The sequence below is a fragment of the Pituophis catenifer genome, unplaced genomic scaffold, assembly GCF_029215685.1.
Source record: "Pituophis catenifer annectens isolate HBS135680 unplaced genomic scaffold, rPitCat1.0.hap2 SCAF_1, whole genome shotgun sequence".
In the NCBI taxonomy this organism is placed as follows: Eukaryota; Metazoa; Chordata; class Lepidosauria; order Squamata; family Colubridae; genus Pituophis; species Pituophis catenifer.
The window spans coordinates 301,889,486-301,905,045 of NW_027256881.1; the positions used below are offsets into that span (position 1 = coordinate 301,889,486).

A 15,560-nucleotide genomic window follows, 5' to 3' on the forward strand; every position below is an offset into this window, starting at 1 on the left:
CCAGCCACTGGACAGAGATAATTAATATTATAAATATGTAAGCAAGTAATTAAGAAAATACTTTTAGTGTTCTTTTTTTTTTTTGTTAATACTTTTGATTATATAAAAAGTACAAGGATAGGTTTATTGGATTTCAAAAAATTTCTGGAATCAGGAGAGATCTCCATGTAAAATAGAGGAGCTCAAATTCTATGATCAACCCTTTTCAGTTTCTGAGATCTTAACTAGATGCATTTCTAAAACTTTCAGTTCCATGAAATACTTTTTAGCATTTCTAAAACTAGTACTGTTTTGACAAACTTCCTCGAAATATATCAATTCGGCAACATGATTTTGTCTTCCCTTTTTATATCACTCCTCTATTACTTGATATCTCTGCTGCTATTCATTTGATTATCCCTGATTTTATTTCATGTGTGTTTCTTGTCTGACACAAACAGGAATGCTTTCCAGTATGAGAAAAATAATTCTTTTAATGGTTTTTAATCTGTTAATTAGAGCTGTGATTCAGTGTCAACAATGGGCTAGAATTACTGTGCTGTAGTGATATTTTAATGTCTTTATATATTAAACTTCTATGCCACTCATGTCCCCTACAAGGTGACTCTGGGTGGCTTATAAATTTATAATATAATTTATTTAATAAATTTCCTGTTCACTATCCAATTTTACAGAAGATGGTCAGGGGCCTTCAGTTGAAAAACATACTAAACCCTCAATTGCCTGGGACAAGCAGGCTTATCTTTTCGTATGTTACAGCAACAAAGCTGATGGAACAGAAAAGAACTTATTCGTCTCTCAATACAGCCTTGCTTGTAACATGCCAGGAGATCAGACATGTCCGGACAAGATGGTGCTGTACTGTAGTCAGGCAGTTATCAGCATTCTCTGAAATTCCTGTAATGAAGCAAAATTGCTAAGGAAAGATGTGGTAAAAATTGTTCCCAACATTAGAGAAGAGTTAAAAGTAATAAAAAAAATTCTGTCAGTAATAAAAATTCTAGGAGTTCAGTTCCTCAGTTCCAGCTGAGAACAGAGTATATTAGATAGAATTTTAGGTGGAAAATAATTGATTTCCTAAAGATTCAGAACAAAAGAACAGCTCTGAAATCTCACACATGCTGAGAGCTACTTTACATGTGAGAAAGGCCGGCTGGTGCCTTTCACTGAATTCAGTACTTCAGAAAGTACTGATTTTTCTGGCAGATTATCAATTACATCTTCAGAAAGCTCAATGTGTTATAGCTTCTTCTTTTTGTACCTCTAATAAATCTTGTGAGATTTGCCACAAGAAATAGAATTCTGAAGGAGGCCTGCTTAGTGGTTGAAACCGAATAAGGGAAAAGCTTTATATTAGACTTTTCCTTGATTTTACAACAAAATAAAAATAGTTAGCAAGCTGAAAAATATTGCATTAGTACATTACCAGATCCCTCATTATCTTTCTCCTGATATTATCCTTGTGGAATTTGAAAACTATTTGGCTGTTGGGCAAGGAGTCTATTACATGATAGATGCTTGACAATGTAGCCACTTTAAGAGTTGCAGTGAGGGGCTACATACACTCCTATCCACCCCAAAGCATATTCTTTGAAAGAAAGCTGAGGTACTACACAGATGATAAAATTATTGTTGTTGTTATTGTTACTGCTACATAGTCATACTTTCAGAAAATGAAACAACTTCATTTCACACAAGAATTGATTAGAATTTCTGAACAAGATACTGAGAAACTATACTAATGTGTCTTTCTTACAAGCTAATCTAATTCATGCAGCAGTACCCACCAGAATTTTTATCAGGTAGGCGATTTATCCTCCACACAATGGAATTGAAAGCATGCTCGTATTTGGCAGTTCCTAGTGTTACCCTCATTGCTGGCTCAGAGCCAGACACGCTGGTGGATCCAAAGCTAGCAGTTTTGTTCACCTTTGCTTTCAAGGACTTCTCCCCAAGGACACTGTCTCTCCGGAAGTTTTTCACCCACTTATGCGGCACAGGATAACGAATCATCACATTTTCACAGGGGACTTGACTTAGAGGATCTCTGTTGGATGAGAACCCTGGTGACATCATCAGCCAGCTCTGAAGCTCCACCTCAGCACCATTGACACTAGCCGTAACCCTTAGAGTAAAAGGCATGGTCTTCTCAGAAAAGACACTCCTAAAGCGCATCAGTTCGAACCGGCAAGCATCCAAAGGGTTAAACATAATGACACGGGCACTGGCAAATGCCTCTTCATCCACACATGAATGGAAATGGCAATCATTCAATTGAATCCACTTGGTAGTGGTTGTGGGCATGATGTCCTGCCGCAAAACAATTTCATTCCCTTTAATAAGAATGTCATTGAGGCCCAGCCTACACTCTGCCAGTCCAGAAAGAAAGCTGAGCACGTGTACTCGTGTCAATACATTATACTGCAAGATCCTGTTGTCTCCTTTGGCCAAAATTCCATAGAATTCATCCTTTACGTCAACAGTGATTTCTTCCTCTTGGTAATTAAGTCCAACTGTACTTAAATCTGTTGAGGAAGCAGGCAAATCCATCAATGAATCCTGAACAGCCCTGATAAAGCTAAGGAAATCATTATAATTGGTGGTGCCTAGCTTAATAACCTGTTCCTTTTCTGCTATGTGAGAAACAGCTGGCTTTGGTTGGTATTTCTTTTTTTCTTTGTAAGTAACACGGTCTATTCTCACACTGTGTATCCTTCCATTTTCATCATAATTTTGAAGCTTGGGCTCTGAAACCTCATGATTTATTTCAAGCTTGAATTCCTTAAAAGGCTTTTCCAAACCCTTTTCATAGAAGAGTTGTAAATATCTTCTGTCTTTCAGTTTGACATATATTGGACCCCAGTGCCTAGAAGACATTATATTCTTCTTTTCTGGTATCCTCAGCATCATTGGCCAGCCATCTTTTTGCTGAGGTGGCCCCAAAGTGGACATGGTATTATAGAGCTCAGTGGAGATTGTAGGGTCATCATCTGGCAGACTGAGGCTGTTCAGTTGATCTGGATCACCAATATGGAGCTGCTTGAGTTGCTCAATAGCATCTCTATGTCTGAGGTGTGTACTTGGCTCATTGAAGCTAATGGAATCAGGTTCCTGATGAAGGATAAGAAGAGAATCTCTCTGCTTTTTACTAGTGTTTCTAGAGAGAGAGTTGCCTTGGGTACGTCTATCCCTTTCCTCAAAGAAAGAACTGAATGGATTGATAGGAGAAGGTTGAACATCCTTTAGTGATACATCAAGGAAAGGATTAGTAGCACTCCAGGGCGGTGTTCCCCCAACTGATGGCAAGGTGATGGAAGAAAGGTCGAGCTTCTGAACTTTAGAAAAATCACTCAAGGTGCTCTTGGGGCGTTCCCTTTTTTTAAAGGATAAAGGAGTACTAGTGTTCACATCTATGACCTGTGTGGTTGCTGTTGTTGCTCCTTCTAATAACGATGAAGAATCTTGTTTCACAGGAGATGTAGTTATTGGAGAAGTGGAACTAACTTCATTGTCATCAAAGGTCACCCAACTGGGGAAACGGGCTGTGGTTGCACTTTCACCGTGGCCATTAATGGATGTGTTGTTCAGCTGCCAGCTGGTGGCCTCCATTCCTAGCTCCTCATCTTCAAGAAGAGATGAAGAATTGTCTGACAGAAGGAAAAAAGAATATAATTACTGCACAATGACTGAGATATTTTTATTATACACATATTGATTACATAATAATGAAGGAATGAAGATATTCCAGTAGGCTCATAAGGTTTTCTTGGGAGGAACAAGTTATATTAATGGTCCCTTTTATCTCATTTATATAGAAGCCATTAATAAAATCTTAACAGAAATAAAACTACCCTTCTGAAAATCAGCTTTCTTATATTGTTTAAATATCTTTAAGTATACTAGTAGAATCTATAAATATCTATTAAATAACTAGCAGATATTATATTTCTTTTACAGAAAAGAAGAGCAGAGTGTTTTAAGGATGACCATTGTATAAGGCCTTTTCTCCTTGTGAGATTGTCCTAGCTCTTACATAAGTTTAAAATAGATCAGATATTTTATTAAAGATAAAATTTCATGTTGTCACATCTGTACGAGTGCATATTTATTGCAATGTCAAAAACCAGTTTTAGGATGGAAATATACATGGCTAGTGGAAAAACAGACTCCTGTCTCTTATAAAGACATTGTAAGAGCTAGCAAATCTAAGCCAAAGAACATTCTGAAAACAAAAAAGACTCTATACACAACTGATAAAGTGAGTTCAAGTCACAAAAACCTATGCCTTTTAATAAGTCAGAAAAGATGCTACTAGAATCCTGTTACAGAGAAGTGGTGTATTTTTTTTTCTTCACTATGACAGCCTAAAGTGCAAAATTTTCTGCTTGCAGTGAAAAACATCCTCTTACATGTTACTATTCTTTTGCACTTACATTTAGCTTTTCTCTAAGAACTCAAGGCTACCTCCAGGAACAGAAGCATTGATTGCTGAGGAACAATAGCAGAAAACTATTCTGTTCTACTTGTGGGTTTCCTATAGAAGAGGAATATGGGAAACAGGATGATGTATTAAATAGATCTGCCTTGCTGCAGGTAAGATTCTTTTTATATTCCTAGACAAATTCTACTTCTCCATCTGCTTCTGTTAAAGAGACAGATGCATATATTTTGATATGAAAAGGTATACCAAAATAACAATCCCTGTAGACGTAATAGTTACATTAGGGGTGTCAAACTCACATTATCATACCGGCGTCATGTGAGTTTTTTCCCCCTTCGCTAAATTGAGTGTGGATGTGGCCAGCACATGACACATCCGGCCCATGGGCCTGGAGTTTGACAGCCCTGAGTTAGATCTTATCACCACAGAATATACTGAATAGGACTAGAGTGAAGTTTATTCATCGACTACAACAAATCGTAGAGCATAAAGTAGTAAAGCATTTTGTTGTTCGTATGTAAATATTTGACTGAAATCAAGAAACCATGTGAAAGACTGAACAGGTATGAGCATTTGCCTTCAGTATATCCTCAAACCTCAAAACTAAGAACTGATCCTACAAAACCAGTGGAATGGCTTGCCTTCAGAAATTATGGATGTTTCATCACTGGAGGCTTTTAAGAAGAGACTGGACAGCTATCTGTCTGAAATGGTATAGCGTCTCTTACTTGAGCAGAGGGCTGGAGTAGAAGACCTCCAAAGTCCCTTCCAACTCTGTTATTCTATGTTCTAAATTAGATTAAATACACAGGTTGTACTCTCTCAAAAATAACATTCAAAGTACCATGAAGGCGAACAATTTTTATCCTTATCTCAGTAATTCATGAAAATTTTTAACACTGGATTCCCCAGAGTAAATGACAGTAAGTTCTTCTTTACTGTAAAAACCTCAGTTTAAGAACTGAATTATTGATCAACAGTATAGCTATAATATTGAATATCATTCTCTGGAGCAGTGGTCCCCAACCTTTTTATCGCCGCGGCCCGCTGAGCGCGCGCAGGGGTGGGGCCGCGGCCCGCTGAGCGCGCGCAGGGGTGGGGCCGCGGCCCGCTGAGCGCGCGCAGGGGTGGGGCCACGGCCCAGGAGCCTTTGCGCAGGCCCATTGCGCACGGCCCAGGAGCCTTTGCGCAGGCCCATTGCGCACGGCCCAGGAGCCTGAGCCTTTGCGCAGGCCCATTGCGCACGGCCCAGGAGCCTTTGTGCTGAAGCGTTCCTGTCCCCCGGCCGCTGCGCGGCCCGGTGCCAGGTACTTCACGGCCCGGCACCGGTCCGCGGACCGGGGGTTGGGGACCACTGCTCTGGAGGGTAGTCAGAAAATAATTCTGAATAAAATAAACAGCAAATAAACAAAGAATAACTACCTAGTAGCGGCATGAGAATTTTGAACCACGTTGTCAATCCTCATTAGAACTTCAGAACCATGACTTTTGTTAAATAAAAATGATTTAATAGAGTGACCAGAAGATGGTGCCATAAAACTAAACTGTATTACAAAAAATATTGGTTTTAGATTAAAATAGATTAATATTAATATTAATTGTTAATATTACTTAACTTATCTTTAATATTAAAATTCAGTATATTTACTCCATGACTTTTTTTTTTTCCAGAGAAAAGAGCATTATATGGTCAAATATTATTGCCACGTATAACAACCAGCCCACTACAAAGCCATGTTATATATGTTATCAAAATATGGCAGTATGTAAATATTATTAGATATTTTATCAGAAAAGGGGGAATTGAAAATGAAACAAGAATTAGAAGAACAAGGGATTGATATGGTTTGGTATACACAATTGCAAATACAATCGAGATATGAAAAAGATGCTAAGTTATATAGTTTTTACTTGGAGATGACAGAATTGGATGAGATACTCACAGGAACAGATGAGAATGATTAAAAAATTGTATAGCTACTTACTTTGTATTAAATTAGAAGAAGAACAAGTAAAAGAAACAATGATAGCATAGGCGAAAAATTTTGGGTATACAATAGAGCTAGATAAATGGCAGCAACTATGTGAAACCCTATATAACATATTTTATAAATGGCATATGTCACTGGAAAGACTGGCAAAAATGTTTAAAGATAAATCAACTAAATGTTGGAAATGCCACCAGACACCAGGATCGTATTATCATATGTGGTGAACATGTGCAAAAGCGAGAAACTATTGGGCAAAAATTCGAATATGATTAGAGAAAATGACTCAGCAACATATTGATTTAAAACCGGAACTATCTTTGTTGGGTATTTTACCAGAGAAATTTAGTAAAGAAAATGTATAATTGATTATTCGTGTAATAACTGCAGCGAGAATTGTATTTGCACAAAATTGGAAAGCAGAAAAAAATCCCTACAAAGGGAGAGATAATTAAGAAAATATTAGAATATACAGAAATGAATAGATTAGCATTGGCAATTAAAGGGAAGGAACAATCGGAGTATTATAACATATGGAGGCAATTTTACCTTTAGATAGAAAATGAATATGGACAAAAAGTGGTATAATATTAAATAAATTTGGAAGGAAAATGTTTTAATAGGAGATACAATAAATTGAAATGTAAAAGCATATATATATATATAAAATGGTGGTAAGCATTAAATATGACACAAAAATTTGTACCCAGATGACACACTGATTAACGATGTAGTGTTTGTTTTTAAAAAAATAAAAATCTTTTTATAAAAAAAAATATGGCAGTATGTATCTGTGTAGGTATGTCTCTATTTCTATGTCTATCTCTTTAAAGACCTCTATATGATAATTCCCTAGAGATGTTGCATAGGAATGTGCATAAGCATATAAAAGAATGTTAAGTAGAGTTTTTATATAATGGCTCTGACTTCAAGTTTTTTGCAAGTAGAAGTTTTTCAGACCTGCACAAGGCTTCAATTTTTCCTATTGTCCCATCATTTTGTGTGAACATTAAAAGGGGCTCTTGGATTTCTAGAAATCTGTGCATTTCAGTTACACGTGTACCAATTTCCTTGTATGTTATGATTGGGAAACCTCAACCAGTCTGTTTTTGCTTTAAAGTGTTATCAGCTATTTAAATCCAGATAAAAGAAATAGCCACTCGTTTAGTAACTACCTCATTTAGTGACCATTCACATGTATGACAGTAATAAACAGTAGTTTAAAAACAACAATTTTCTGACCAATGTGCACATTCCCCACCAAATTTCTTGCATCTGACAACAAAAGCCTTCAGTGTGAAACTGATTAAGTCTGGTAAGTTTCAGGCAGCTGTGCAGCCAGCAGGAGGCTTCTAGTCAAGCAATTAAGGTCACAGAGTTGAGTTTGCTCTGTCCAGAAAAGCAGTTCAGGAAGAGATCACTTCTTTAAGCAATCTCTGCCCTGCAAAGGGATAAAAGAAAAAGGGAGGGGGAAAAAGAGCAAGGCACATTATCTGAATGAGAGAACTGCAACCAATGATATTTGCAATGTCTTTCTCAATCACATGATCACCTCATGACCATTTTGCTTAGTGACCAAAGTATTGGAATGGAATGTAGTCACTAAATGAGAGTATATAAACATCTGACTACAGCTTATCCATAAGACTAAGTAGATCAGGAGTGTCAAACTGGTGGCCTGCGGGCTGGATGCGTCACGCCCACACGCCCACTCCAGCTCCGCGAATGGGAAAAACATCACAAGACATCACATGACGCAGCAAGTTTGACACCGGTGAAGCAGTGGTGGGATTCAAATTTTTTTACTACCGGTTCTGTGGGCGTGGCTTAGTGGGCGTGGCAGGGGAAGGTTACTATAAAATTTCCATTCCCTCCCCACTCAGGGGAAGGTTACTGCAAAATCCCCATTTCCTCCCAATCAGCTGGGACTTGGGAGGCAGACAATAGATGGAGGGAGGGCCAGTCAGAGGTGGTATTTATCGGTTCTCCAAACTACTCAAAATTTCTGCTACCAGTTCTCCAGAACTGGTCAGAACCTGCTGAATACCACCTATGCCGTGAAGTAGGTAGTTTGGATAATTTTTTATCTTCTTTTGCTATTTTCATTAACCTGCTCTATCAGAAACAAAATTAATTTTCAGCTTCCTGAAATTCTCAACTGCACTCAAAGAACTGAAGCTACCAGCTAATAATGTACCCAAACCAGGCAATGATGGGCCTCATCACAATTTCTTTTTGAATTAAGAGTTCTCACTGGTTTAGAATACACTCAGGTTTCACCACTATTTGCTGTGGGAAAGGGAGCAATCTTGCTCAAGCTATGTTTCAGGTATTTCTTCTCACTGAGGTACCTCTGACCGATTATCAAAGAAATCAGGATTTGAAAAACACATGTAGGTTGTATTAGAAGGTACGTTTTGGTTGACATACAATGCTACATAATATTCAGTAGCATTCTCAATATTTCTGAAACTGCAATTTTTCAAGTGCTTGTGAACTGATAACTCATTTTACACCGATCAAAAGATTCTTCATGGAGAAAACCTATCTATGTGGTTGTTAAAGAGTCAACAGCAACATGACAGGTGAAAATCAAGTAATTCCTGAAACTCTAAATTAAAAGTTCACATTTGATCTCATATCATCTTTAATCTTCTATCTACATAATAAGGAGTAAGCATTACTAAGAGTCAGTTCGGTATAGTGGTTAAGGCATCAGGCTAGAATCAGGTGAGTTCTAGTTTTGCCTTAGGAATGAAGCCAGCTGGTGTTCTGCCCCAGCTCTGGATTTCCGAGGATATTGACACATACCAACGGTCCTTATCAAATTTATTAAGTAGCAAGAATAAACCAAAGTCCGGCAAAGGTTGGCAACCAGCCCAGAAAACAAGATAAGACTTTTCCAAAAATGCTCTGATGATAATTACAAGTTGTTTCCAGCAAGAAACTTACTAAAGGCGTGTGACTTAAATAGGCTAAGGGAGTGGCCAATTATCCTCAAGCCTTACTCTCGAGGAGACCTCCTCCTCCTGAGTAGCCACTCCTGCCTTTTGGCAGCCCTGCGTGCTCGAGCATTGAGAAGAGGCTCCTCCACTTCGCTCTCTCCACTTGAAGGAGCCTCTGGAGGTTCTGAAGGCCCTGGCTGAGTCTCTGCCTCTGGCACCACATCCTCTTCAGCCTCCTCGCTGTCCGATGTGAGCACCAGCTGCGCCGGCTCCTGGCACAACACCCCAGCCTCCTCGTTGGGATCAGCCACGATCCACGCAGGCCGCTGGCAGGCCACGACAGCTGGATGACCTGAGGCCAGTCACTCTGCCTCAGCCTTAGGAAGCAGGTAATGGCAAATCAATCAGAAATATTGACAAGAAAAGTACATGGACTTTTCCAAGTCAGTTGCCACTGACTCGAAGGTACACATGCACACACACAGAGAGACACAACACTTTTAAATGCAAACCTGCCTGAATGCTGTATATAAGATTGTGCTGTTAGGATCTTCGATGATTAAGCATAATGATTTGTAGCTCTGTGTTTAAAAATAAAAATGAATCTAACATAAATGGAACAGGTTATGAAGATAACCTAGTGCCAGATGTCTATGGAGATTTTCGGTCAACCTAGGACAACCTAGTGCCAAGTATTCCTGTCCAGAGAGGAAAAGCCTGGAAAATATTGAGAAATGAAATCCATAGAATAAAAATCTTGTTGGCCTGATTTATGAAATCAGAGGATGACATTTAGCAGCCTCACCACAGTTGTCCTTTGCAGGGCCCAGGACCTTCCTTTATACTTCCAATGCAAATGTTTTCCTTATATGATTATATTGCTCATCTAGATAAACAGTTACTATTGTTCTACTAAAGAGAATAGTTTAGATTATCTGTTCAAATGCATGTTTACTGTATCTTTATGTTTTCCGATAAGAGTTTTCATAATTTTTCTATTTTGGATACAATCTAATCCATAATGTAAGGAAATAAATATTTCTTGTAAAGGTATTTCTACTTTTAAAAGATAGATACACCCCAACTACTTATGCATATGAACGTGTATAACACCTTCATGTTTATATAGGTGACCTTGAACTAACTGAAGCACAGAAAGTAAAATATCCCATTCCTGGGAACAAATGCTTCTCTCAAATGCACAAAAACTTCAGTATAATTGTAATAAGCTTCAGAATATACAACCGAAACAATTTCATGGCTATTGCAGGCTGCGTGGGCAGCAAACTGTTTCAAAAAGGGAGGGGTTGGTGATGATAATTCATAAGATGAGGAACAAATAGGAAATAAGCTTCCTTTTATCCACACTGTGCTGTCTACAGAATATATTATTTTAATCAGTGGTCTAGAGGACTTCTCCTTTGTTATTCACAACATGATATTTTGAAAATGCTTGCGTCTGTGTAAGAGACACTTTAGTAGGTTTCAGGCCAGTTCATAGTTGAAGTTGCACTTATACAAATATCTCAGGGATAAGTACTGCTATTGCTTTGCTTGAAATATTTTTATTGGCATTATAACTGTGTTGTTGATGTTTGTTTGAGCCATCATTTGTAGTATTTTAAATGTTTACCTGGGGATTTTGAAGAAATATTATCTGAAGTTTTGTTAACCTGATCTCGTAGGTTCTGACTCTTGGATTCCACTACTATAACTGATATATTTCCTTACCACTGTAAGGAAAATTATTTATTTGGCCAAGAATAGGCTAGAGCAGGGATATCAGACTTGATCTCATTGAGGGTGCATCAGGGTTGTGTTTGACCTTGGGGGGGGATGGGGGGCATGGCTTGGGTGGGCATGGCCAGCTTGATGTCACGCGAGGCTCTGTTTTTGGCCGCGATCGCCTCCTGCAGCTCTTTGCCAGCAAAAACAGAGCTTGGGGAAGTGCGCACTGCCTGCCTGGGCTCTATTTTTACTGTCAGAGGGCTGCAGGAGGCTGCCGTGGCCTATAACGGAGCTCGGACAGAGGCACTGTGGGCCGGTCCTTTGTTCTTTCCAGGGTGGCCCTATGGGCCATATCTAAGCACCCCATGGCCCAGAACCAGCCCCTGGGCCTTGAGTTTGACACCCCTGGACTAGAGGAATAAAAAGTAGAGAGGTAGTGCTCCCTAAAAACATACTGTGACTTGAGGAAATTAAGGAGACATTGTCAAAATCTCCCCTTATCAAGTCTGAATCAATATTGGAATCCCGTGTAATCTAGTTCTGCCCAAAGAACATCAGTACTATTTTAGAAATTATGACTATGAGTAAGACAACAATTCCAAAAACATCAGAGATCTTAAGAGCAGCAACAACCCAAAGAGAGCCCTGCTAAATTAAACCAGACTAAAAGCCATCTATTTTCTATGCTGACAAAGTAGATGCTTACAGGATACTTCCCCCAAAACCCGAAGGCGCTGAGATTCAATATTTTGGCTCCTAAATTATTGATATTCAGAGACAAATTTGCCTCTGAACCCAGAAATTGCTAACAACCATAATAACAAATAACCCTTAAATGAATATGCCTACTTCAGAGTATGAGAAGTTGTGGCCTTTTAAGATGTTGTTGAACACTAAATCTATACCATCCTTCAGAGATATTTCCACAAAACTGGGGGGCAAAAAACATTAAGCATGCCTCTTCAAGCTACTCAGCTGTTTTTATGTCTGGGATCTTTAATAATTCATTACTGTTAAGACTATTTCTAGAAACTGTTATTTTCCAGGAATGGAATGACAGGAACAAAAGAAAAGCATACAGAAGATGCTATCCATTTTATTTTATTAAAAGCTCCAAGCGAGAGCAAGTTGAGGCAAGCAGCCTTTTTGTATGATACCTCTTCTTGTTCTAATTCTGATAAATAGCATAGTGCATTCACTTTAAACTCTTACCAAGAAAAGCACAAAGAACAAGATTTTTCCTCTTTTGACAATACCAAGGAAGATATATTAACCTATTTCTCTCTGTCATATTCTAGTTGGTGGGGTAATAGACAGAAAATTTGGATTCAAGTAGTAAGAAGAGGGATGCTATAGGTCCACCAGGGCAGAGGAGATACAAGATAATTTAAGATTACTTCATAAACGAAGACGATGACTTGAGTGATAGTACATCAATCTGATGTAACATCAAAGTACTATTTTCATCAGTTGCTATATAGTCAATTAATTTCCTGCCCAGTTAAAGGGCAGAGTTTTCCATGAAAAATTTTTATCAGCTCCAAAATGAAGAATGAGAAAGGCACAATTCTGATAGAAAAACTTTCTTTTGTGCATTCCTTTGAGTTAGTCTTGACTTCTGCTGATTGCTGGACAAGTAATTTTTGAGAGTGGGGTACCATTGCCTTCTTCCTAGGGCTGAAAGAGAAGGACTGGCCCAAAATCATCCAGTTGGCTTTGTGTCTAAGATATGATTAGAACTCACACTTTACTGATTTCGAACTTGGTGCTTTAATCACTTCACCAAACTAGCTTGTGAGAATAAGCAGATGACAAAATGACAAGAATTTAAATTTGTTATTTTTATTACAATTATGATTAATGCCTCTTAGCCATATACTTGTATCTGGAATGCTGCAGGACCAGACTATAGAATCATGTTGGCATATTCAGATGATAAACATTTTTTTAAAAGGTTGAGTTATGAAATTATAATAATCTTTCTTATAAGGAAGTCAACACATTTAAGTGTCCTCAGTTTGAAGTTTTCTAATCCAAACATAATTTGACCGTAAGATATAAAAATAGGAGCCTTAAAATACTTTATAAATAATGTGCTATGCATCTGTATAGCAGAGTAAGGTAGCACACAAGCCATCTGCTCACATTTTTTTCCAATCTGGCTGTTTATTTAAAATATAGCAATTATTCTTCCCTTCAAAAATCAACTTAAGTATTTTTTAAGCAAAGTGGTCTCTTTTTTTGGTAATACATGAGTGAAACAGAAGTTTTACTGAAATTTGTTTTTTTAGTTTACTTTGCTATTCTTATTTATTTTTCTTTTTGGATATTTTAAAATATCCCCTCTCCCTCTTACAGACACACACACACACACACACACACACACACACTATCAATCCATGTAATAGAACTAAACTAGATAGATGAGCTTTATTAAATATTGGAATACTTTGTTTATAACATACATTGACTTTAATAAGAGGGTATACATTCTAAAAACAATAGACCTAATTTTATAACAATTCAGCAATGAGTCATATCATAAATAAGGTGATTGGAAGCTGCTCTACAATGTGTGGGATAGAGCAGGGTTCCCCAACCTTTCTGGCTTTGCAGACTGGTGCAGGGGAAGACGGGATGGTTCCGCATGAGCGGCCAGCTTCATTTGTGTGAGTGGCGGGCACATGCACCCTCCACTTCACGCAAATGGAGCGTGCATGCACACACTCACTGTTCGCGCAAGTGGGGATGTGTGTGCGCTCACCTGCCGCTTCTGCGGCCCAGTTCTGCAAACAGCTCATAGCCCACTAGTTGGCTGTGGCCCAGGGGTTGGGGACCCCTGGAATAGAAGATCTTCCCAGTAGAATTAACAGATGCAAGAGTCTGAGGCCAGAGTCCTTTAAGTGCAAGCATATAAAATATACATCTGGCTTACACAATATATAGACAGTGGCTGGGTTCACGCATCATGTTAATTCATGCTTGTTTCATTGTAGTTGAATAAAGCATAAATTGTGACTTACAATCAAGTAGATTAGAAAATATGCTAAGCCTAAAAGAACAATTTTGGTGGCTTGGCATGACGTATGAATGGACACCTTGGACACAAGAGCCTTCCTACATTATTTGTCTATATTTCTCTCACACACCCAGTTACCTAAAATGCTCAATTGTAACTCATTTTTTGCATGAAAACACTATTTTTCTCTAAGGTAGTTCTGTAGTTTCAAAGACTGTCATTTTCTTCCCCTCACTACTCAAAATAACAGCCTGTTCTTTTAGTCTGGAATGTGCCTCCTCCCCGCCCCCCCCCCCCAACGATTCTTCAGTATGAAGAAGAAATTGCAGATGGCGAGAAAAACTACCTGCACAAGATCTTTTGAGTTAATAAACAGTTACACTTTTCTCAGTCATGGTTAACCATAATCTTGTGGTAGAGTCAGACAAAGCAACTATATTTAATCTGTAGACAGCAAGCTAGGGCCATTCAAGTAACACTGAATTAAAACTGAACCAAAAATAAACCACCCTGGCAACCTGAAAGTAAATCTGGCAGAAAATAAGGTCTCTATTTTTCTTGACCTGTTCTGAACAGAATAACAGCCTGATGGCACTCCAATTGAGGGATCATGAAGGAACCCATGCTACTTCAGGGCAGTCCATATTCCCCTTCTTTGGAAACGGGTGACCCAGGGGATTCCACAAACACAGCAATCTTTTTGTAGTTACTGAAATCTTTTTCAAGCCAGACATCAAGACTCCAAACAAAAGCCAAAAAAAAAAAAATGTGGGTGCAGTTCCCTTAACAAGAACACTATTCATACAGTGACCTTCATCTCTGGAGTAAAGAGGACCTTCTTTCTTTTTTCTTTGAGATCACTCAGTGACAGATACTCCTGTCAAGGAGATAAACAACCCTTCATCATAAAGCTTCTAACGCAGACACAACTGCAAACAATTGCAGGAAATTAACAGAAGCCAATATTGCTTTGTTATCTTACTGATGTCCTTTCTTTTCTATTCGTTCCCTTTGTGTGTGTGCAGAGATGGACAAAATTCATGGGGTTACCAGGGGTCGCATCACAGAAATCCAGGAAATGGAATTAGCAAGAGGCCAGGCCACTGTTTCCTTTCTATAACTTTTCATGCTCATTACCTGCTGTTGCTTTGCAGGGACAGAAGGAACTAAAGTCCAGACTAAGCATTGAGGTTGCAATTTCAGAAGAAAGGCTAACCAGCAAGACACAGTCAATAATACACGATTATGATAATAATACCTAATAATAATTGTGGGATCGCATTCTACTTCATATCCTCAAAACACCCCCTTTTGGGTGGGAACTAGGGAGTCTCTTGTTTCTTAAATTATAAAGCTGGGCTAATTCTGAGTTATAATAACACATTCATTTGATTTGTTTGCAGGTGGGTGTTTTTCAGTGGTGAAATTCTTTATCTTTA

General features: G+C 38.5%; 1 protein-coding gene and 1 long non-coding RNA gene across 2 annotated transcripts in view; one reads left to right on the plus strand and one right to left on the minus strand.

Moving 5' to 3' along the window:
- The window catches only part of LOC139315126 (uncharacterized), a 32,466-nt gene extending 25,926 nt beyond the window's left edge, over window positions 1–6,540 (plus strand). Inside the window, exons 3-4 of the long non-coding RNA XR_011600242.1 lie at window positions 4,440–4,593; window positions 6,113–6,540. This is a non-coding gene — a long non-coding RNA (uncharacterized lncRNA). The remainder of the gene's footprint in view (window positions 1–4,439; window positions 4,594–6,112) is intronic.
- Window positions 1–15,560, minus strand: part of STON2 (stonin 2) — an 81,145-nt gene that overhangs the window by 9,151 nt on the left and 56,434 nt on the right. The window contains exon 5 of the mRNA XM_070941129.1: window positions 1,788–3,647. Coding sequence (XP_070797230.1) covers window positions 1,788–3,647 — 1,860 coding nt within the window. The remainder of the gene's footprint in view (window positions 1–1,787; window positions 3,648–15,560) is intronic.